This window comes from Eucyclogobius newberryi, unplaced genomic scaffold, assembly GCF_026437365.1.
Source record: "Eucyclogobius newberryi isolate DKJ021-1_F unplaced genomic scaffold, fEucNew1.0.hap1 SCAF_13, whole genome shotgun sequence".
NCBI lineage: Eukaryota > Metazoa > Chordata > Actinopteri > Gobiiformes > Gobiidae > Eucyclogobius > Eucyclogobius newberryi.
In genome coordinates, this window is record NW_027315757.1 from 17420275 (window position 1) to 17442625 (window position 22351).

Consider the following 22351-nt stretch of genomic DNA (forward strand, 5'->3'; position numbering starts at 1 on the left):
GTCCTGCCACGTATCAATCATAAAACGCACCTACCGCTCACCTGCAGCCGCGTGCGGCTCGTCCCCATGAGCAGTACGTTTCAGCGTGTCTAAGCGCATTGATCTATCATAATATAGTTCCCTCAGTGTACGGGACAAAATGAAGACGGAGAAATACTTCTTATGAGCTGACTCATAAGAAGACTGAAATCTACGGGAGACGAGAGATGTGATGAGATCCGTCGCGCTAATAAACGCACGTGTGTGTTGTATCAGTCCTCACATGCACACTTCCGCCTGAGTTCTCAAATCGCCGAAAAATCGTCCATTGCGCCTTTAAATGTTTGACTTTTTTTATTTATTATTTTATTATTTTTTCTAGTAATTTTTGTTTTTCTCTCTGGTCTTGTTCCTTGTTTTATGGTTCTATTTTTCTATATATATTATTTTTAATTTAGAAACAAATTTAATGTACAAAAAATAAATCTATTAAATAAAAACGGATTTTAGTCTTTAAACATGTATAATACTGGATAAAACTCTGCTTTCAAAAAAGATAATTCACCTGGAACTAACATCTTAATATCTGAGGGGACTTTGAAAGTAATTTCTGCTGTAAGATGTGTTCTGGTCAGTATATTAATCTGCCTTATACTCACGAGAAAAATAAAATCAATCATACATCTTATCACGATCCGTTTTGCTCGTTTCGCGCACAAAACCTGCAAGACGAGGCAAATGTGATGAAACGTCGGCGTGAAGTGTAACGCCGACATTATGATCATAAAATAATGAATGATGTCAGTTGTTTCCATTGCGTGGCCGAAATACACCAGACAAAACCTCCAGAAATGGTCCTTCACCTCGACCACGTATCCCAGGACGGCGCTGCCTCCGTCATAACAGGGCCCGGACCAGGACAGGACCGGGATGGAGCCGGAGACCAGGGAGACCACGGGACCAGAGGCGGGGGGCTGCGGCCTTTCTGACGGAGACAGGAAGTAGTTTATTGTGAAGCGTTCTTTTATTTTTATTTTATACAGTAGTGATGAGTGCAAATTTCACTGCATTCTCGTTTTTTTCCCCCCTTCGAAATCTTGTTAAAGGTGCATCGTGCAACTTTTCTGGTCGGGGCTCCGCTCCTCGTCTCCATGGAGATGTCATTGCTTTGCCTGTAGTGTTTTACAGCATAGCATTAAATCGTCTTGCATCAAATTGCTTACAGCCAGTTTTTAATCCTTTTTATTTTATATTGTTCCTACTTTTTAACTGTATTGTGATTGTTAAAAATATCATCTATATTCTAGGTTTGCATTTATTTAAAGCAACTGTTGGAATATTATTTTATTTATTTATTTTATTTATTTTATTTATTTTATTTATTTTATTTATTTTATTTATTTTATTTATTTTATTTAATCTTTATTCGTCTATATTTTTTTATTTCCCTTATTTCATTTATTTTTAGCCTAACCCTAACCCGTGTGGCCTCACCTACGACGGACAGGGTGAGCGTGTGGCCTCACCTACGACGGACAGGGTGAGCGTGTGGCCTCACCTACAACGGACAAGGTGAGCGTGTGGCCTCACCTACGACGGACAAGGTGAGCGTGTGGCCTCACCTACGACGGACAAGGTGAGCGTGTGGCCTCACCTACGACGGACAAGGTGAGCGTGTGTTGGGCGGAGCCGTGTCGGTCCTTCACTAAGAGCGTGTATCTGTCGCTGTGCTGCGCCTGCGCCGCGGCGATCACCAGGGTACTGCTCGTCTCCGAGTTCTCCAGCCACAGCTGTGAGTCCTCCACGATCTGCAAACAGAACACGATAAGGATAAGGTTCTTGTCTGTCTTTGGTATAAACTGATCTGAAATCACAAGGTTCTCGTCCGTCTTTGGTGTAAACTGAGCTGAAATCACAAGGTTCTCGTCCATCTTTGGTGTAAACTGAGCTGAAATCACAAGGTTCTCGTCTGTCTTTGGTGTAAACTGAGCTGAAATCACAAGGTTCTCGTCCATCTTTGGTGTAAACTGAGCTGAAATCACAAGGTTCTCGTCCATCTTTGGTGTAAACTGAGCTGAAATCACAAGGTTCTCGTCTGTCTTTGGTGTAAACTGAGCTGAAGCGCAGGGGAGAAATGTTTGACTGTCACAAAGATGGTTTAAAGGGCGGCTGAACTTAAATGTTGCTGCAAAATAAACTGTCCTCAACATCTTTCAGCACCTTTTTATTTTTTTTCTTTAATTCTTAGCCTAATCTGGGAAACCAGAGGACCAAGAACTTGCCCCACCCTGGAACTGAACCCAGAACCTTCTGGCTGTGGTCCCTCGGCTATTGTGTGTTTTCCTGATGAGACAATCTGATCCTCTGCTCTGAGAGGAACTAAGAACCCCTCTGCTCTGAGAAGAACTATAAGCCCCTCTGCTCTGAGAAGAACTAAGAACCCCTCTGCTCTGAGAGGAACTAAGAACCCCCTCTGCTCTGAGAAGAACTAAGAACCCCTCTGCTCTGAGAGGAACTATAAACCCCTCTGCTCTGAGAAGAACTAAGAACCCCCTCTGCTCTGAGATGAAATATGAACCCCTCTGCTCTGAGAGGAACTATGAACCCCTCTGCTCTCAGAGGAACTAAGAACCCCTCTGCTCTCAGAGGAACTATGAACCCCTCTGCTCTGAGAGGAACTATGGCTCTATAAATCATTTTAAAAGCATATTGACTGAAGTGGCTGTGAATATGTTCGCTTCAGCCGCTCTGGAACCTTTTAGACACGACTGTCTCTGAGTCCTCAACATTCTGCATTTATCTTTCGACTCATGGGAAGAATAAAAGAGCCGGAGAAGAACTGTCCCTCACCTGCTGTTTGCTCCGGATCCAGCACGACACGACGGGAGCGCTGCCCACAAAGGAGCACGTCAGCCGGGCACGTTCTCCCGCCTTCACCTCCAGATGCTGCGGAGGGTTCTGAAAACACAGGAGCACGACTAGAGCAGGAAGGAGCAGGAGCAGGAAGGAGCAAGAAGGAGCAGGAAGAGCAGGAATGAGCAGGAAGAGCAGGAGCAGGAAGAAGCAGGAAGGAGCAGGAAGAGCAGGAATGAGCAGGAAGGAGCAGGAAGAGCAGGAATGAGCAGGAAGAGCAGGAGCAGGAAGAAGCAGGAAGGAGCAGGAAGAGCAGGAGCAGGAAGGAGCGGGAAGGAGCAGAAAGGAGCAGGAGCAGGAAGGAGCAGGAAGGAGCAAGAAGGAGAGGGAAGGAGCAGGAAGGAACAGGAGCAGGAAAGATCAGGAGTAGGAAGGAGCAGGAAGGAGCAGGAAGGAGCAGGGAGGAGCAGGAGCAGGAAGGAGCAGGAAGGAGCAGGGAGGAGCAGGGAGGAGCAGGAAGGAGCAGGGAGGAGCAGGAGCAGGAAGGAGCAGGAAGGAGCAGGGAGGAGCAGGAAGGAGCAGGAAGGAGCAGGGAGGAGCAGGAGCAGGAAGGAGCAGGAAGGAGCAGGGAGGAGCAGGAAGGAGCAGGGAGGAGCAGGAAGGAGCAGGAAAGAGCAGGAATGAGCAGGAAGAGCAGGAGCAGGAAGAAGCAGGAAGGAGCAGGAAGGAGCAGAAAGGAGCAGGAAAAGGAAGGAGCAGGAAGGAGCAAGAAGGAGAGGGAAGGAGCACGAAGGAACAGGAGCAGGAAGGAGCAGGAAAGAGAAGGAAGGAACAGGAAGGAGTGTGAAAGAGCAGGAAAGAGAAGGAAGGAGCGGGAAGAGCAGGAGCAGGAAGGAGCAAGAAAGAGAGGGAAGGAGTAGGAGCAAGAAGGAGAAGGAGCAGGAAAGAGAAGAAAGGACAGGAAGGAGCAGGAAAGAGCATGAAGGAACAGGAAGGAACAGGAGCGGGAAGGAACAGGAAGGAGCAGGAGAGAGCAGGAAGGAGCAGGAGCAGGAAGGAGCAGGGAGGAGCAGGAAGGAACACAGCGGCGTTAGATAAAGCTTTATCTGTGGCTCAAACACTAAAGTCGGACTAAACCAGGAAACTGTAACTGAACCGTGGCCAAGTCCGGACCAGAAAAGGACAAACAAATGTACAATAATGTTGTTATTGTTGGTGTAGAGTTAAAGTGGTTTAAAACGCTGCAAAAAATATAAGAAATAAGAAAACTGCAGTGTCGGCATTTAAAACAGTGATATTTCTGCACATTTATTGTTCATTTTCATACTTGGACCTCAACAATGGGAAGATAATGTGTTTAATTCGATTTTGAAATTTGATGCTGGCGGATTTATCGCAAACCCTGAAAAAACATATTTTTTATTTGTTTCTACTACCACAACATTTTCAACCCGTTTTTTTCAATTTTTTCAAATAAATAAACACAAATTGTGCAAAACAATTTAAAAATGTTTTTTCATGGGTAAAAATTATGTTATAAATTTGCCAGTTTTTAAATTTTGAAAATAATTCTCAAACATGACATTTTTGCCGACATGATTCACCACATCTGAGAGAATGCCAAAATATTCAAATAATAATACATTTGTGTCAATATTTTTTAGTCGTTTGTTCAAATAATTTTTTTTTTAAATAATTTGACTATTATTTTATTATGATTAAGTATTTAAATGCAGTGCAGCAGAAAGGACATGACATGGAGATTTTTTTTCTTATAAAGACGCTGTTTACTGCTACTTTTTGCACCGCACAGAACCTTTCAGGTGTCCAGGTCGTCCAGGTCGCTCAGGCTTGTGTTGTCGTTGCACACAAATGTCTCAATGTCTCAAGTGGAAACAAATGAAATGGCAAAGACGCTCTCCCGACACCAGAAGAACCAGTCCTCGTGTACTCAGCGACACACATTCACCGCACGATGTTTACGTGAAGCGTAAAAGGTCAAAAACGGCCATTGTTTGTGACACGGCTGGACTTAGTGTTAAAGGGCCCATGATAGGTTTTCACGATTTTCTAATTTTGACTTAATTTGGTGTATTTATACCTGTCGTACGTATAAATAATAGTTTTACACCAATTGAGCAGGTATTTGTGAAGAAAACGTTGAAAAATCTGTAAAAAATGACAGGAAGTGACATCACACCAGGGAGACTCATTCCAGTTTATGCCGAATTTACACAAATAAACAACTTTTTTGACTCTAAACATTAATTCAACAAAATAAAGTCGCTCTCGTATATTTGTATTTGTCAAATAAAATAATTGTGACATTAGATGAGTTTTTATCCAGTGATTCCTGGGTAATTTCCTACTGTGATGCCATCAATTATAAACAGGAAGTGGTGAAATTATAAACCAAAAAAATACTATTCTGGGATGACGTTTTTTATATATTTATTAAGCAAAATTCAAACTATATTTATCTCATGTGCGGTTTGTTTCAACGCGTCATTCGACCTGTAGGGGGCGCTTTAAGTTGGAAAATGGCACAATTAAGAAATAATTATGTTTTGGTGCTCATAACGGCGCCTCTGAACACGAAGCAGAAAGATAGGAATAAATGCTACAAATACAACCACACTGACACTAAAAAAACAAAAATCATCCGCAATGTTGTGCCATTCTATAACATTTGATCGGATTAGCACGATGCAATAGCCAGAATTTTCTAAAATTTTCAAGACATTTTCAAAACATTTTCAAGACATTTTCAAAAAAATTCTAACATTTTCTAAATTTTTCAACAATTAACCTGAAATAAATACATATTTTGACCTTTTACATCCAAACAGAGGCGTTAAACAATTGCTTTAACTTTTTTTTTTTACTTCTTTCTTGATAAAACACTTTCCGACTCACTAAGTTTTGTTGTTTCGTTCTCTATGTTTTTCTGAGAATTACTGTGTTTTAGTGGGATTGTCTCCGTGGCGATTGGAACAAATGGCCACACAAAGGTTTACCGGGTTTGTTTGAGCAAAATGTGCTGTTTTGCCCATCGCGTGAGCGTTCATTTGAGCCGCGTTTTGTTTTCGAATGCCAAAAAGTCATTAAAAATAGTTATAAAGCGTTTGTGGCCCAATTACACCTGCGATTGTGATAAAATGTTAACTTTTTAGCTCATCCACGTTGGTGATAATACGCAGATGACATACTATATATTTGTGTCGGAACATAAATGTAAAAAAAAAATATTTAAAAAAATTATATAGTAAATAGACATTTTTTATTAAAAAAAAAAAGAAATAAATAGAGAAAATCCCAGTAAAAAAATAAAGAAGAAAAGAAGAAAAAATAAGAAAATAAATAGACAAAATCTTAGTAAAAAAGAAAAAAAAAGAAAGTAAATAGAGGATTTCTGGCACCGCCCAAAAGAACAAACGGGTGCAGCAAACTAGATAAAAGTCTAAAAATAGCAATGGAATTCTCATATTACTGTTGGTAAAAGAAAACAAAAAAAACAAAAGAAACGAGTTATTGACACAAAAACAAACCACAAACAAGGTGCAAATGCAGTTCTACAAAGTGAAAAAAAACAATTGTACATTTTAGATTAAGAAGCGTGTTAAACGTTAAAAAGTAGGTACATTGTGTTGCAGTTCATTACAGTATGACGTTTACTTTGGAGAGGAAGAAGAAGAAGAAGAAGAGAATGTTTACGTTTGTTTTACTCGCTCTGTTTGTGTCATAAAACTTTGGAGTGCAAAGTTCAGGAAACCATTATTTCATTAAATTACTAGAGAAGTTTAGGACTACGACAAAGTCTAAGGAATAAAGTCTGGCGGTAATGCAACACTCGGATGTCAACCGCCATAAAACAACAACAACAACAACAACAACAACAACAACAACATACTGCTACTGCTACTGTCCCTTCTGGTATGTTACAGTTCTTAGTACTACTACTGTTGCATGAGTACTTCTTACTTCTACCTGTACTTCTGCTGTCATTGCTCCGTCCCACTCGTGTGTATGTGTCTCACCTGTCCCGGAGCTCGCTCTCTTCTTTGGGACGACTTCTGTAACGAGACAGAAAAAGCAGGTGAAAGTCTGACGAGGCGTGGCACTTTCACACACTCTGTTTCCCGACAGGGACGTCCTGCTTTTGTCCTGGTTTAGTCCTGCTTTAGTCCTGCTTTAGTCCTGCTTTAGTCCTGGTTTAGTCTTGGTTTAGTCCTGCTTTTGTCCTGGTTTAGTCCTGCTTTAGTCCTGCTTTAGTCCTGGTTTAGTCTTGGTTTAGTCCTGCTTTTGTCCTGGTTTAGTCCTGCTTTAGTCCTGCTTTAGTCCTGGTTTAGTCCTGGTTTAGTCCTGCTTTAGTCCTGGTTTAGGCCTGCTTTAGTCCTGTTTTAGTCTCGGTTTAGACCTGGTTTAGACCTGGTTTGGCCCTGGTTTAGTCCTGACTCTATAGTTCTCTGAAAGTCCAGGTCAGCTGGTGTAAGTACAAAATGAGTCCCATCTACAGTGCAGAGTGTTGTTGAGCCAATCAGACTCAAACAGAAATGATGCTTTTCCCTCGAGTCCAAAAACGTTTACAGGAAACAACAATGTAAAAGAGAACACGCCGGAAAAGCCCCAAAGTGTGAACATCTCAATAGTCTACATGCTGCTCGTGTTACTGCCATGGGAATATTACACAAAGTCCAGGTTTAGTCTTGGTTTAGTCCTGGTTTAGACCTGGTTTAATCCTGGTTTAGTCCTGGTTTAGTCCTGGTTCAGACCTGGTATAGTCCTGGTTTAGACCTGGTTTAGACCTGGTTTGGACCTGGTTTAGTCCTGCATTTGTCCTGGTTTAGTCCTGGTTTAGACCTAGTTTTGTCCTGGTTTAGTCCTGGTTTAGTCCTGGTTTAGACCTGGTTTAGTCCTGGTTTAGACCTAGTTTTGTCCTGGTTTAGCCCTGGTTTATTCCTGGTTTAAACCTGGTTTAGTCCTGGTTTAGTCCTCTTTTAGACCTGGTTTTGTCCTGGATTGGACCTAGTTTAGTCCTCTTTTAGACCTGGTTTAGTCCTGGTTTAGACTAGGTTTAGTCCTGGTTTAGTCCTGGTCTAGTCCTCTTTTAGACCTGGTTTAGTCCTGGTTTAGACCTGGTTTAGTCCTGGTTTAGTCCTGGTTTAGTCCTCTTTTAGATCTGGTTTAGTCCTGGTTTGGACCTAGTTTAGTCCTGGTTTAGTCCTGGTTTATTTATATCGCTCCGTCATGTTGTCAGTTGTGTTTCATGTTAATAAAGATAAACACACTTCCACAGACTCAGTGAGTCTGGATTATGTCATGTTTGTGCTGCAGAAACAAAGCCTGATGTTGTTGTGTCGTTGAGCAAGACAATCCACCGAACACTGTGTGATCAGACTGCCCCGGGGCAGCTGCGGCTACAGGATTACCAGATAGACACGATAGAAGTAGATACTGCCATTTTATATAAGTAACACAATAGAACAAAATAGCAGCGATTATTGAGTTATTTAAAAACACATGATTGTCCCTTTAGGCCTGTTTTTCACTTTGTGTTTAGCAGAAATATTTACCAAAAATATGTTTAATTATTGGGCTGGGACTTTATATTGAAGGTCTTTTCAAAAACAAATTGGATTTGAATTTGGATAGATTTTAATTGGCTTTAATAAACAATTGGCCACAAAAACTGCTATAATGTAAAGTTAACTAAAAAGTGATTAATTATTCTATTCATTCTTTTACAGATTTATTTCGTGAAAGTCTTAAGTGATCTACAATATTAAACATAATTAATACATAATAACATTCATATTTTTGAACAATTTTTTAATTTTTAAAGATAAAATTTAAAATGTATTTATTTCAGCGTTGATTTACTAAACATAAGTTAAAACTATTATAAGAGACATTAGACACAAAAAGTTTCCCAATTTCTGATTATTAATTATCGGACATGACTGAATCTTGATCTCAATTACAATCAGCTTAATTACCCAGCTTTAATTAAGAGTATTGTTCATGTAAATATGTTCTAGAGCAAAACATCACACTTGTAACTTTAATATAGTGTGTTGTACCTCTCGGAGACGTCGCCGGACTCTCAGATCCGGCCGGCGACGTCGCGACCTCGTCCGCGGCGGAGAGCGGGGAGCCTCCGTTACCCACGATGCACTTGGTCGGTGACGCGTGGGCGCTCGAGGCCTGTCTTCGGACGCCGCAGATGGTTTCGAAGTCTTCGGTTCGCCGCCACCGCCGGGGAACGAGGGAGGAAAGAAAAAAGAGAGAGGAATTTACGAACGGAACGTCAACATGTTCACGTGAATCCCCGCGTCCGATCGAGCGTCGTTCCGCTTTACGAGTCGAATGCGCGGTCCAAATTTGAGCTCAGTTTACGTCCGATGTAGAGATGGTTCGGCCGTGTATTACCATATAAGTCACACCAACAAAAACATTCGTAATAGAGAAGAAAAAAACATACATAAGTCGCACTGGAGTATAAATCATTTAATCTTGAAATGCAGTTTAAGATAACAGATTAGAGAACATGGTGAATAGGTGTACGTATGTGTGGCAGTGCGCGCCTGCCATTTTCTACCGCCAGGGGGCTCCTATAAAAGGGTGCTCCCGCTAGCTCTCGCTCTCTGGCCTTTGACACTGCTGTCACTTCCGGGTTGCGCCGAGGGTTGGGCTCCCGTCGTCCTCAGGTATGATGACTGATAATGAAGTATTTTAATTTAAATTTTAAACCTAATTTGGCTTCTTTAGTGCCGTTGCTCCTAGGCCCTCACCTCTGCAACGTCTCGCTGGTGTAACGCTCCTGCGTGTGTCTGGTGGCCTTTGCCCCACTGTCGCTGTCGGTCACGTTCTCATCCACGTTTAGTCGGTTCCGCTGTCATATGCCCTGACTGTCTGGCGTAAAGCCTGTGGATTGAGGCGTGGTGCGCCAGGGAAGTGGTACGTGTTGCCGTTCGCTTAGCTCCCACGTAAAAGAGGCCGTTATACTAACGAAACTTTCAATAGGTAATGGGAGATCACGGAAGCTGTTGCGTGGAGCGGCGGCACTGAGGACGACCTGTGAATTGTCTTGTCTTTAGTCTGGTCTTGTCTCTTTCTTATTCATTGTTTTATTTTCCTGTAATGGTACTGTCTGATGTGGCGGTCCTGCACCTGGCGTGGCAGGCTCCGTGAGTGTGGATGCGAGTTGACCTGAATGTATATTTTAACTGGTTAACTGAAAAGACAATTAAATTATATCTAAACTGAACCAAGTGTCTGCCAATAACAAACCCGTGTGTCCTTCACTTTTAATTTCGGTCCTGGGCCTATCCCAGGTGGCGTTGTTGGTGTTTTCAAATCTACCCCTTTAGTTCAAATATTAATATAAAATGCCTGCAACACCCTCGTCGTGCCACATATGCTAACGCTAACACCTTCAGCTACATGAGGCACAGACAGAACTGTGGTAAGTGTCTGGTATGTTAACGTAACATATGAACAGTTATTCAGATAACTATAGCATAAAGAACATGCTAACAAGTTTACCAAAGCATCAGTTTTACCCCAAATCACTAAATCCATTGAATTCTTCTTCCTCTGTGTCACTTCTAAACAACTCCACAAACTCCAGAGGAAGAGGAAGTGCAGATTCTTCTTCTGCGTCACTTAGACCCTAGAGCGCCCTCTTGTGGTTGTCAGTGTGAAAATAACGAATAATATAAGTCGCTCTGGAGAATAAGTCACACCCCGGCCAAAACTATGAAAAAACTTGGTGCGACTTATAGTCCAGAAAATACGGTAGTCTTGGTTTGTCCTGAATTTTCCGTCAACGCGGCGAATGAACGAGCTCTCCCTAAACCGTGTACGATGTTTTAAGTTTTGCGGACAACATTTTGCGACGATTGTTTTACGGCCTCTTGTTTGGCAAGAGGCAAGACACGCCGCTGTAACAACGTGTTGCACGCTCTTGTGTCTCGCCAGACGGCCTTTAGCTGCGGCGCGGCTACAATGAGCTTATGCTACGTTAAAAGAAGTGTGTCCCGTCTGGTGTGTCATCGTTTTTCAGTTGTAGATTAGTTCCTGCTTCTCCTTTAGATGTTTTCTCTGCTCAATGCCAACGATTTGACCCTTCTCAAACACGCTGACATCTCGATATCCATGACCAGGGGATTTGTCTTTCCACACGGTCGTTTCAGAAATTCCGCTGAAAGATCCTCGCCCACACAGCGGTTTTCCAGTAGGAGTGTTTTTTGTGGATTAAACCTGCTTCTAATGGACACAGGGGGGCGCTATACTCACTGGAGCCTCTTACTGTCACTGTGACGCTGATGGAGCAGGAAAATGTCTGCACAAACTCTGGGTTGGTTTTGTTTCGAACGCTTTGAGCTTGATTACAGTGAAGGATGAATGTTTTCTCATGATTATTTACTCCAGTTCATCTGTAGAAAGAAAGAAAGTCCATGTTCTGTCCACGTACGCTCCTAAAATCATGTCCGACGCTGCGTGTAAACAGGGATGTCAAACTCATTTGGGCCACGGGCCGAATTTGGACGCTCAGGCTGGGTCGCGGGCCGAACATAACGTAAAACATAAAACTATACAAATATAAGAAATAAATAGCTTTATATAGCCTACGCTGTTTTGAAGCAATTACTGGATCGATTAAAAAAAATGACAAAACATTTGTTCTCATAAACTGAAATGTATTTAGAAAAACAAGTGTCATTTCACCAACACTGTGCTTCAGTTTATGTGCATCACAACTTCAGAGTTAATCTACAGTTCTACACAGAGATAAACATTTGACTTTATAACAAAATAAACTTCTCAAGATCTAAAAAAACGTTTAAATGTACTAACTAACATTTCCACGTCTGTGTAGTTCTCTGCACACCTGAACTGACACACCACTAAACTTCTGCTCAAAAGTGCTTAAAGTGCACTTCTCCCTCGGCAGCTCACACAGCAGTGCAGCAGAGCCCCGTGGGGGAGGGGCGGCCACCGGCAGCATTGTGGGACGCGTAGTTTTAGCGATAAAAATGGTTACGGATGTAACTACGGTTCTATGAATCAATTTTTTTTTTAAATAGAAATTTGAAATGTTCGGCGGGCCGGATTAAAACGTCTGGCGGGCCAGAGTTTGACACCTATAGTGTAAAGTGTTCATGAATCCGACTCTAGGTTCTACAAAAAGCAGCAACATCATCTCGTGACCACCTCGTTTGGTCCTGGTCAGGTCTTTGTTTGGTCCTGGTCTGGTCCTGGTCTGGTCCTTGTCTGGTCCTGGTTTGGTCCTGGTCTGGTCCTGGTTTGGTCCTGGTCTGGTCCTGGTTTGGTCCTGGTCTGGTCCTGGTTTGGTCCTGGTCTGGTCCTGGCTTGGTCCTGTTCTAGTCCTGGTCTGGTCCTGGTCTGGTCCTGGCTTGGTCCTGTTCTAGTCCTGGTCTGGTCCTGGTCTGGTCCTGGATTGGTCCTGGTCCTGGTCTGGTCCTGGTCTAGTCCTGGTTTGGTCCTGGTCTGGTCCTGGTTTGGTCCTGGTTTGGTCCTGGTCTGGTCCTGGCTTGGTCCTGTTCTAGTCCTGGTCTGGTCCTGGCTTGGTCCTGTTCTAGTCCTGGTCTGGTCCTGGTTTGGTCCTGTTCTAGTCCTGGTCTGGTCCTGGTCTGGTCCTGGTCTAGTCCTGGTTTTATAACGACGTGGTACCTCTGACGTAGACGGCGGCGCACGAGGAGCTCTTCCCCGAGCCGTTCTCCACCAAACACGTGTAGGCACCGGCGTCCTCCGGCAAACACTCATGCACCGCGAACCGGACCTCGGCCCCCTCCAGCGACGCCCCACCGAAACGGGCCACTTCCCCTGCGAGAAAGAGTCGAGAGGATCGCCACGTCAATGATTGAACTTCTACTGCCTCAGGATAAAAAAGATCCACACTTCACTTGAAGATCTGTCAGTAAAGGGATTTCGTCTTCATGTTCTAAGGTCGCTCGAGTGCAGTTGGATCTATGTAACACGTAACGACAACGATAATAACTGCAAATAGTACCGTATTTTCCGGAGTGTAAGTCGCACCAGTCAAAAAATGCATAATAGAGAAGAAAAAAACATATATAAGTCACACTGGAGTATGAAATGCGGTTGCAAGTGTGAAAATAACAAATAATATCACATATAAGTCGCTCCGGAGTATAAGTATAAATATAAGTATAAGTCGCACCTCGGCAAAAACTATGAAAAACTGTGCGAATTATAGTCCTGAAAATACAGTCGTTTCGCTAGGTTTACTGCCGCATAAATAATGTAAATGCTAGTTACAAGTCAGCTCATTGTGATATTTAACATGTTAGATTCAACTGTTGTATTGCTTTAGCCACATATTAGCATTAGCCGCATTATTTACATGTGATTGATGTCAGTTGGAGCGCTCTGGTTGTATTCGTCCAGGTCCTGAGCTAAAATAATGATCATTATTTTGTGGAAGACGGTATCAAAAAGAACAAAACGACTTTGTGAAACTGAGATATCTGTTCTTCCAAAATGAACATTCCGCTTCGTCGTCCTTCGAACTCGTCTGACCTCGGTGTCAAGACCTACTTTGCACATCTTTGTAAAGCGGGTGTTCTTGGTCGGTCAGGCAAGTGCTCGGGTGGTTTAGCATGTGACGTTTTGCCTGGAACCGTTCCTCTCTGGATCTAGATTTAGAACCAGATTGGTCTTGATTGAGTCCTTCTTTTGCCTGGTTTAATCCTGACCCGTCTCAGTTTTGCCTCCTTCATAGACATAGTCCCTGGTTCTAAGTACAAACGATCTGACGAAGGCAAACAGCCGTAAAGTCATACATGTGTTTATGTTGTTGTTGTTGTTGTTCTTGTGTTGTTGTTGTTGTTGTTGTGTTTTTGTTGTTTTTGTTTTTGTTGTTGTTCTTGTGTTGTTGTTGTTGTTGTTGTTGTTAGTGTTAGTGTGCTCTTGTGCTGTAGACTCTGTCCTCTCACCGTTGTGCATCCAGGACACTCGTATCGGCTGGGTCCCTCGGACGGTCGCGCTCAGGGTGAAGTCGGTGCCCTCGTCCACGCAGATGTCCTCCAGGGGGCGAGCGAACACCGGAGCCTCGGGACGTCCCACGCTGGAACTGCCTAGAGGAGAGAATAGAGAAGAGCAGAGGGTAAGGGACAGTCACATGTGAATGGTCTGGTCCTGGCCCTGGTTTGGTCCTGGTTTGGCCCTGATTTTGTCCTGGTTTGGCCCTGGTTTGGCCCTGGTTTGGTCCTGATTTGGTCCTGGTTTAGTCCTGGTTTAGTCCTGGTCTGGTCCTGGATTAGTCCTGGTCTGGTCCGGGTCTGGTCCTGGTTTAGTCCTGGTCTGGTCCTGGTTTAGTCCTGGTCTGGTCCTGGTTTAGTCCTGGTCTGGTCCGGGTCTGGTCCTGGTTTAGTCCTGGTTTAGTCCTGGTCTGGTCCTGGTTTAGTCCTGGTCTGGTCCTGGTTTAGTCCTGGTCTGGTCCGGGTCTGGTCCTGGTTTAGTCCTGGTTTAGTCCTGGTCTGGTCCTGGTCTGGTCCTGGTCTGGTCTTGGTCCTGGTTTAGTCCTGGTTTAGTCCTGGTCTGGTCCTGGTTTAGTCCTGGTCTGGTCCTGGTTTAGTCCTGGTCTGGTCCTGGTTTAGTCCTGGTCTGGTCCTGGTCTGGTCTTGGTCCCATAAAATGTAAGAATTAAAAAAATTTTATTTTTATTTGAGACAGACAAACCAGACAAATGACACAGTCACCATCTGTTATTTATTTTGAACATATGGATAGACACTATTTTAAATTACCGACCTCAAAATCGGTGTACGTCCCCTAGACAAGTGGGGCATCTAAAGTTATCCAAATTTTAAGGATAGCTTTTACGGTCTCTGTGCGACGGAGCCGCAAACTTTTCCCTGAATTCTGACTATTTGGCCTTCAGAGTGGCCTATAAACAATAGAGTTTTTCCAAATGACATTATATTTTGCACAAAATTCTAATTTGCCATCCTGATCATACAAGTATGAGAGCCAAAGTCATATTTTATATCATCTACACAAGCGGAGCATCAAAAGTTATCCATATTTATATTCCAAGTGCTACGGTCTCTGTGCGGCGGAGCAGCACATTTGACTGACACTTGTGTTGATTTGCACTGGATTGGCCATGTCCAATGTGTCGCCGTCTGTCAAGTTCTTTTTTTATTCAACACACAATAAGGGCGCCATCTTTATCAAGTCGAAAGCGCAGAGTCGGAAGGCCGGCGGCCCACGAGGGCCGTTGGATGCCGCTTGCGGCTTTAATATTCTTTCTTCTTCTTCTTCTCGGGACCAACCCCCCTATTTTTCACCCAGTGAACATTGACGAAAAGTCACAAAAATGTTCACACCTCTAAAAATCGTGCCTCTCTACATTCTGGCTATTTCCCTTTTCTAAAATAAAAAAAATTGGCGCGTCAGCGCCCCCAAATGTACCAAAAATGCATTGAGAGATGGGAAATGACCCAAAAAAAATCTGATCGTAGAATCATGAAATTTGGCGCAGAGGTAGATGGTGACAAGAGAAGTAAAAAATATTATTACGGCAACGCCGTCCGCCCAACCAAATGTCGGCCATATTGCTTCAAAAATGGCTAAACATGACTTCGGAGTTTTTCCAAACGTCATACTTTTACGAACTCCTCCCAGGGCGTTGGCCCTAAAAAGCTGAAATTTGGTGAAAAATTACATTGATACCTGTCACGGTCTCTGTGCGGCGAAGCCGCAAACTGTAGCTAGAATTTCAGAAATCTCCCATATTTAAAATTTCTGCCGTTTGCGCAGATAAAGTCCGAATTGCGTCAAATTAGAATCAGTTGTTAAACTCTTTGCCCTAAACCTACTTGAAGTGAAATAAATTCATTTGGCGCCACAGCGCCCCCTACAGATTTTATATGGAGGTTAAATGTTTAGTTTTGCGAAATTATATGAAATTTGACACACAACTCAATTTTAGCATCCCCATCAAAAAAGTCAATGAGACCCATGTCATAATTGTTATGGCGTTGCCGTAACGATGACCGAAACCTTTCATGTTATTCCAATGGGGAAATCGCCAGAACATGTTTACACTTTAGACTTTCACAATCTCCTCCCAGGGCGTCAGCCCTATTAACCTGAAATTTGGTGAGACTCATCTTCAGGGGTGGACCATCAAAAGTTATCCACATTTTCATTCAAAGAGTCACGGTGTCTGTGCGGCAAAGCCGCACATTTTGCCAAGAATTCAAAATAAAATAGCTTTTTGATGGTAAAACAAAGGGGAGAAGATGTGACAGCGTCACAGATTCAGCAGTAGGCGTAATAAAAGGACAATTGGGGCGCGTTAGCGCCCCCTCCTCTTGCGGCGTGGCGGCGGTGTGGCGGCGGCGTGGCGAGGGCCGATCATTGCCGCTTGCGGCTATATTTTTTCATTATTTCTTTTTTTTTTGGGTCAGTTTGCTCTCTCGACAAATCAGCTCCTAAAGACGTTTCATTGTTCGTTTCTGCCACAGAGACATAAAGATCAGTCTTAAATCAGCTCCTGCACTCACCAAACGGCACAATCTCAGACTGAACACGCGTTAGAAGGATTTTTTCAAATTTGATTCAATTGATTCAAGTTTTGAGTCTTATTTAAACTTAAGCCTTAAGAGGCAAAAGTAGAATTTTGAGCCCAATTTTCCATCAGATATACTTAACTCTAATGCTAAATACTCTTAAATCCACTCTGTATTTTAAAAATATTTTATAATATATCAACGAAAATATGTAAGAAATTAAAAAATCTGATTTAAATGTCTCAAATATGTGACATTTTGGGCATTTTCACACATGAAACGCTTTCTTTTTATGTAAAAACTTGATATGATGAAGTAAAAGTTTTCCTCAGATTATTGTGATTAAACTACACACGAAATTTCAATTTGATATATTTAATTTTATATTTTTTCTTGCTTTAATCATGACTAGTCACCCATCCATATCATTATAATCATATTTTGATCATCTTAATTGTTAAACAGACTCTAAAACACAAACGACCTCTCACAACAAAGACAGCGACATTATTAAATCAAAATGTCAAAAATGAATCAACTATTTCTGGTTTTCATCAATAATACAGTTTATTTGGAAATTATCTCTATCTAGAAGCCGTCAGTTACCACATTTATACATTTAGTATAAAGCTAAAAAATCCTTTTAAACATCAGAGTAAATAAATAGAAATAGCTGTTACTTAAAGACATGTGACTCGTTTGTGGCGCATCAGGAAACGATCTCCAGGGAAAACACCTCCAGCTTCTGTCAGAGCAGCATTCCACTAACTTATGAGCTTATGAGCAACTGCACTAAACCAGGACTAAACCAGGACTAAACCAGGGCTAAACCGGGACTAAACCAGGACTAAACCAGGGCTAAACCGGGACTAAACCAGGAGTAAACCAGGACTAAACCAGGGCTAAACCAGGACTAAACCAGGACTAAACCAGGGCTAAACCAGGGCTAAACCAGGGCTAAACCAGGGCTAAACCAGAGCTAAACCAGGACTAAACCAGGGCTAAACCAGGGCTAAACCAGGACTAAACCAGGACTAAACCAGGACTAAACCAGGACTAAACCAGGGCTAAACCAGGGCTAAACCAGGGCTAAACCAGGGCTAAACCAGGACTAAACCAGGGCTAAACCAGGGCTAAACCAGGACTAAACCAGGACTAAACCAGGGCTAAACCAGGACTAAACCAGGACTAAACCAGGACTAAACCAGGACTAAACCAGGGCTAAACCAGGACTAAACCAGGACTAAACCAGGACTAAACCAGGACTAAACCAGGGCTAAACCAGGTCTAAACCAGGACTAAACCAGGTCTAAACCAGGACTAAACCAGGACTAAACCAGGACTAAACCAGGTTTAAACCAGGTTTAATTACCATCACCAGACACTATTTTAAATTAGAGCAAATGAAAGAGAAGAATTCATCTTAATAATGAATTAATTTAAGAAGTAAGATTTAAGTCATGATCATGATCGCTTAAACAAATAACCTTGACATCTTTGGTGCAAACGAACAATGAACCATAGATTAAAGAAAAGTCGTACACGATTCCTCTGTTATAGCCGCGCGCTTGACGACGAGCGTGCGGCTATAACAGGTAACGTCTGTGGAGGGGAGCGTGGGCGGATGGGACGGATCGCACAAGAGGGGAGTAAACGTGTTGCACAATGTGAGCTCAATCCAACAGTAAATCATAAGAAAATACGCAACAGATGAATCTTTGGTCGGTTTCTGTCGAGAGATGAAGTAAATTCCAGAAATATGTGAATTATGCAAGAGTCGGACAGAGTGGCAGAGTGGTTAGCACAGCTGCCTCGCCACAATAAAAGGAGTTTCAAATGTGTTTTTCATGTTCTGATGCACATTTTTAGGCCCGAGCGCCACAAGCTGGCGAGAGGCCTATTAATCTCGTAAGGCCGTGCGAAGCACGGCTGCGAAAGTGCGCACGTAGTGCGCACGAAATCGAGCGCGAAGCGCTCGCCCACTTCCAAACACTCACTAACGCACTCCTTCACTCATGCACGCCCCGTGCATACTAATTAGTAGTAGGAAAATGGAACATTACCGTTGTAAACGGGCGAAGCCCGTGCAAAAGTGCGCACTAAACGAGCACTTTACATTGAGATGACGACCGCGAAGCGGTCGTCATCCCCATATAAAGCACTCATTTGCGCTAAGTACCTCACGAATACGTTCCCCATCTCTTGCATGTTCCGTGCATATAAGCATGTAATGCAAAAATTGAACATTATTACTGTATAGAGGGCCAAAAACACAAAGTGGGCGGAGCCCACTCAAAATTAACGAAAGTACCCGTCAGTGACCAGGGACCCACACCATGAGGTAGGAAAGCGCGAGCGCTTTCCGAAAATGTATAGTTTATGATATTTGAAAAATGGGAAACATTGTTTTCGCATCGGAATATTATTCTTTCTTCTTCTTCTTCTCGGGACCAACCCCCCTATTTTTCACCCAGTGAACATTGACGAAAAGTCACAAAAATGTTCACACCCCTAAAAATCGTGCCTCTCTACATTCTGGCTATTTCCCTTTTCTAAAATAAAAAAAATTGGCGCGTCAGCGCCCCCAAATGTACCAAAAATGCATTGAGAGATGGGAAATGACCCAAAAAAAATCTGATCGTAGAATCATGAAATTTGGCGCAGAGGTAGATGGTGACAAGAGAAGTAAAAAATATTATTACGGCAACGCCGTCCGCCCAACCAAATGTCGGCCATATTGCTTCAAAAATGGCTAAACATGACTTCGGAGTTTTTCCAAACGTCATACTTTTACGAACTCCTCCCAGGGCGTTGGCCCTAAAAAGCTGAAATTTGGTGAAAATGCTACTGAGGAGTGGGACATCAAAAGTTATCCAAATTACATTGATACCTGTCACGGTCTCTGTGCGGCGAAGCCGCAAACTGTAGCTAGAATTTCAGAAATCTCCCATATTTAAAATTTCTGCCGTTTGCGCAGATAAAGTCCGAATTGCGTCAAATTAGAATCAGTTGTTAAACTCTTTGCCCTAAACCTACTTGAAGTGAAATAAATTCATTTGGCGCCACAGCGCCCCCTACAGATTTTATATGGAGGTTAAATGTTTAGTTTTGCGAAATTATATGAAATTTGACACACAACTCAATTTTAGCATCCCCATCAAAAAAGTCAATGAGACCCATGTCATAATTGTTATGGCGTTGCCGTAACGATGACCGAAACCTTTCATGTTATTCCAATGGGGAAATCGCCAGAACATGTTTACACTTTAGACTTTCACAAACTCCTCCCAGGGCGTCAGCCCTATTAACCTGAAATTTGGTGAGACTCATCTTCAGGGGTGGACCATCAAAAGTTATCCACATTTTCATTCAAAGAGTCACGGTGTCTGTGCGGCAAAGCCGCACATTTTGCCAAGAATTCAAAATAAAATAGCTTTTTGATGGTAAAACAAAGGGGAGAAGATGTGACAGCGTCACAGATTCAGCAGTAGGCGTAATAAAAGGACAATTGGGGCGCTAATCTCCTCTTGCGGCGTGGCGGCGGTGTGGCGGCGGCGTGGCGAGGGCCGATCATTGCCGCTTGCGGCTATATTTTTTCATTATTTCTTTTTTTTTTGGGTCAGTTTGCTCTCTCGACAAATCAGCTCCTAAAGACGTTTCATTGTTCGTTTCTGCCACAGAGACATAAAGATCAGTCTTAAATCAGCTCCTGCACTCACCAAACGGCACAATCTCAGACTGAACACGCGTTAGAAGGATTTTTTCAAATTTGATTCAATTGATTCAAGTTTTAAGTCTTATTTAAACTTAAGCCTTAAGAGGCAAAAGTAGAATTTTGAGCCCAATTTTCCATCAGATATACTTAACTCTAATGCTAAATACTCTTAAATCCACTCTGTATTTTAAAAATATTTTATAATATATCAACGAAAATATGTAAGAAATTAAAAAATCTGATTTAAATGTCTCAAATATGTGACATTTTGGGCATTTTCACACATGAAACGCTTTCTTTTTATGTAAAAACTTGATATGATGAAGTAAAAGTTTTCCTCAGATTATTGTGATTAAACTACACACGAAATTTCAATTTGATATATTTAATTTTATATTTTTTCTTGCTTTAATCATGACTAGTCACCCATCCATATCATTATAATCATATTTTGATCATCTTAATTGTTAAACAGACTCTAAAACACAAACGACCTCTCACAACAAAGACAGCGACATTATTAAATCAAAATGTCAAAAATGAATCAACTATTTCTGGTTTTCATCAATAATACAGTTTATTTGGAAATTATCTCTATCTAGAAGCCGTCAGTTACCACATTTATACATTTAGTATAAAGCTAAAAAATCCTTTTAAACATCAGAGTAAATAAATAGAAATAGCTGTTACTTAAAGACATGTGACTCGTTTGTGGCGCATCAGGAAACGATCTCCAGGGAAAACACCTCCAGCTTCTGTCAGAGCAGCATTCCACTAACTTATGAGCTTATGAGCAACTGCACTAAACCAGGACTAAACCAGGACTAAACCAGGGCTAAACCGGGACTAAACCAGGACTAAACCAGGGCTAAACCGGGACTAAACCAGGAGTAAACCAGGACTAAACCAGGGCTAAACCAGGACTAAACCAGGACTAAACCAGGGCTAAACCAGGACTAAACCAGGGCTAAACCAGGGCTAAACCAGGGCTAAACCAGGGCTAAACCAGAGCTAAACCAGGACTAAACCAGGGCTAAACCAGGGCTAAACCAGGACTAAACCAGGACTAAACCAGGGCTAAACCAGGACTAAACCAGGACTAAACCAGGACTAAACCAGGACTAAACCAGGACTAAACCAGGGCTAAACCAGGTCTAAACCAGGACTAAACCAGGTCTAAACCAGGACTAAACCAGGACTAAACCAGGGCTAAACCGGGACTAAACCAGGACTAAACCAGGGCTAAACCGGGACTAAACCAGGAGTAAACCAGGAGTAAACCAGGGCTAAACCAGGACTAAACCAGGACTAAACCAGGGCTAAACCAGGACTAAACCAGGGCTAAACCAGGGCTAAACCAGGGCTAAACCAGAGCTAAACCAGGACTAAACCAGGGCTAAACCAGGGCTAAACCAGGACTAAACCAGGACTAAACCAGGACTAAACCAGGACTAAACCAGGACTAAACCAGGGCTAAACCAGGTCTAAACCAGGACTAAACCAGGTCTAAACCAGGACTAAACCAGGACTAAACAAGGACTAAACCAGGTTTAAACCAGGACTAACATAAAGAAGCGTCGCTTGTGCTCTGTCCACACATCAAACCTTTGTCCGGCGTTTACGATGCACAAATATGCAGTTTGTGTCGACACGGAACAACAGACATGAGACATTTCACACCTTTTTAACTACCAGCACTAAAATAAGTCTGTTTCCAAATGTGTGAACATGTGCGACAACACAGCAAAAGCAATAACTATTCTTCATAAACACAGCAAAAACACAACATTATGACACTTTAGTTCTACTACTCGTGCTACGGACAAATAAAAACACATAATTGGGCTCCATTGTTACGATGACTTGCATGTTCTACTTCCTTTTACGTTTCTATATCAGATAAAGCTTCTTAGTTCGTTTTTTTTTTTCAAATTGCTGTTTCGCCACATTCTTTCTGTTCGTTCATGACGATGCTTTTGAGAGTCTGTGGGATCACGCTGCTGTCGTCATGTCGACGCAGAGTGCACAGGAAAGGCCCAGAGCAACAGGAAATCCAGTCAGAACTCTAATGAAGATCATGTTGAGTTCAGCCCGCCGCTCGCTCCTGCAGCTGTACAGTTCAAACCGTTCAAAACCCTCTGAGCTCTGACCAGCGTCCAGCACTTATTATTTATTTATTCCATTTTTATTCCTGCTGAACAGTCAGATCAATCGTTCCGGGAAGCATCAGGCTCAGTTT

The 22351-nt window shown here is 42.6% G+C and overlaps 1 protein-coding gene across 2 annotated transcripts in view; it reads right to left on the reverse strand.

Annotated features, from left to right (window-relative positions):
- mylk5 (myosin, light chain kinase 5) overlaps positions 1 to 22351 on the reverse strand; it is a 45626-nt gene that overhangs the window by 18848 nt on the left and 4427 nt on the right. The window contains exons 2-8 of one of the 2 annotated variants that reach the window (XM_072442766.1): positions 13815 to 13955; positions 12529 to 12681; positions 8913 to 9068; positions 6870 to 6905; positions 2830 to 2957; positions 1634 to 1787; positions 843 to 964 (exon numbers count right to left, since the gene is read on the reverse strand). In XM_072442766.1, coding sequence (XP_072298867.1) covers positions 843 to 964; positions 1634 to 1787; positions 2830 to 2957; positions 6870 to 6905; positions 8913 to 9068; positions 12529 to 12681; positions 13815 to 13955 — 890 coding nt within the window. The remainder of the gene's footprint in view (positions 1 to 842; positions 965 to 1633; positions 1788 to 2829; positions 2958 to 6869; positions 6906 to 8912; positions 9069 to 12528; positions 12682 to 13814; positions 13956 to 22351) is intronic. The other variant, XM_072442767.1, reaches the window with a different exon arrangement.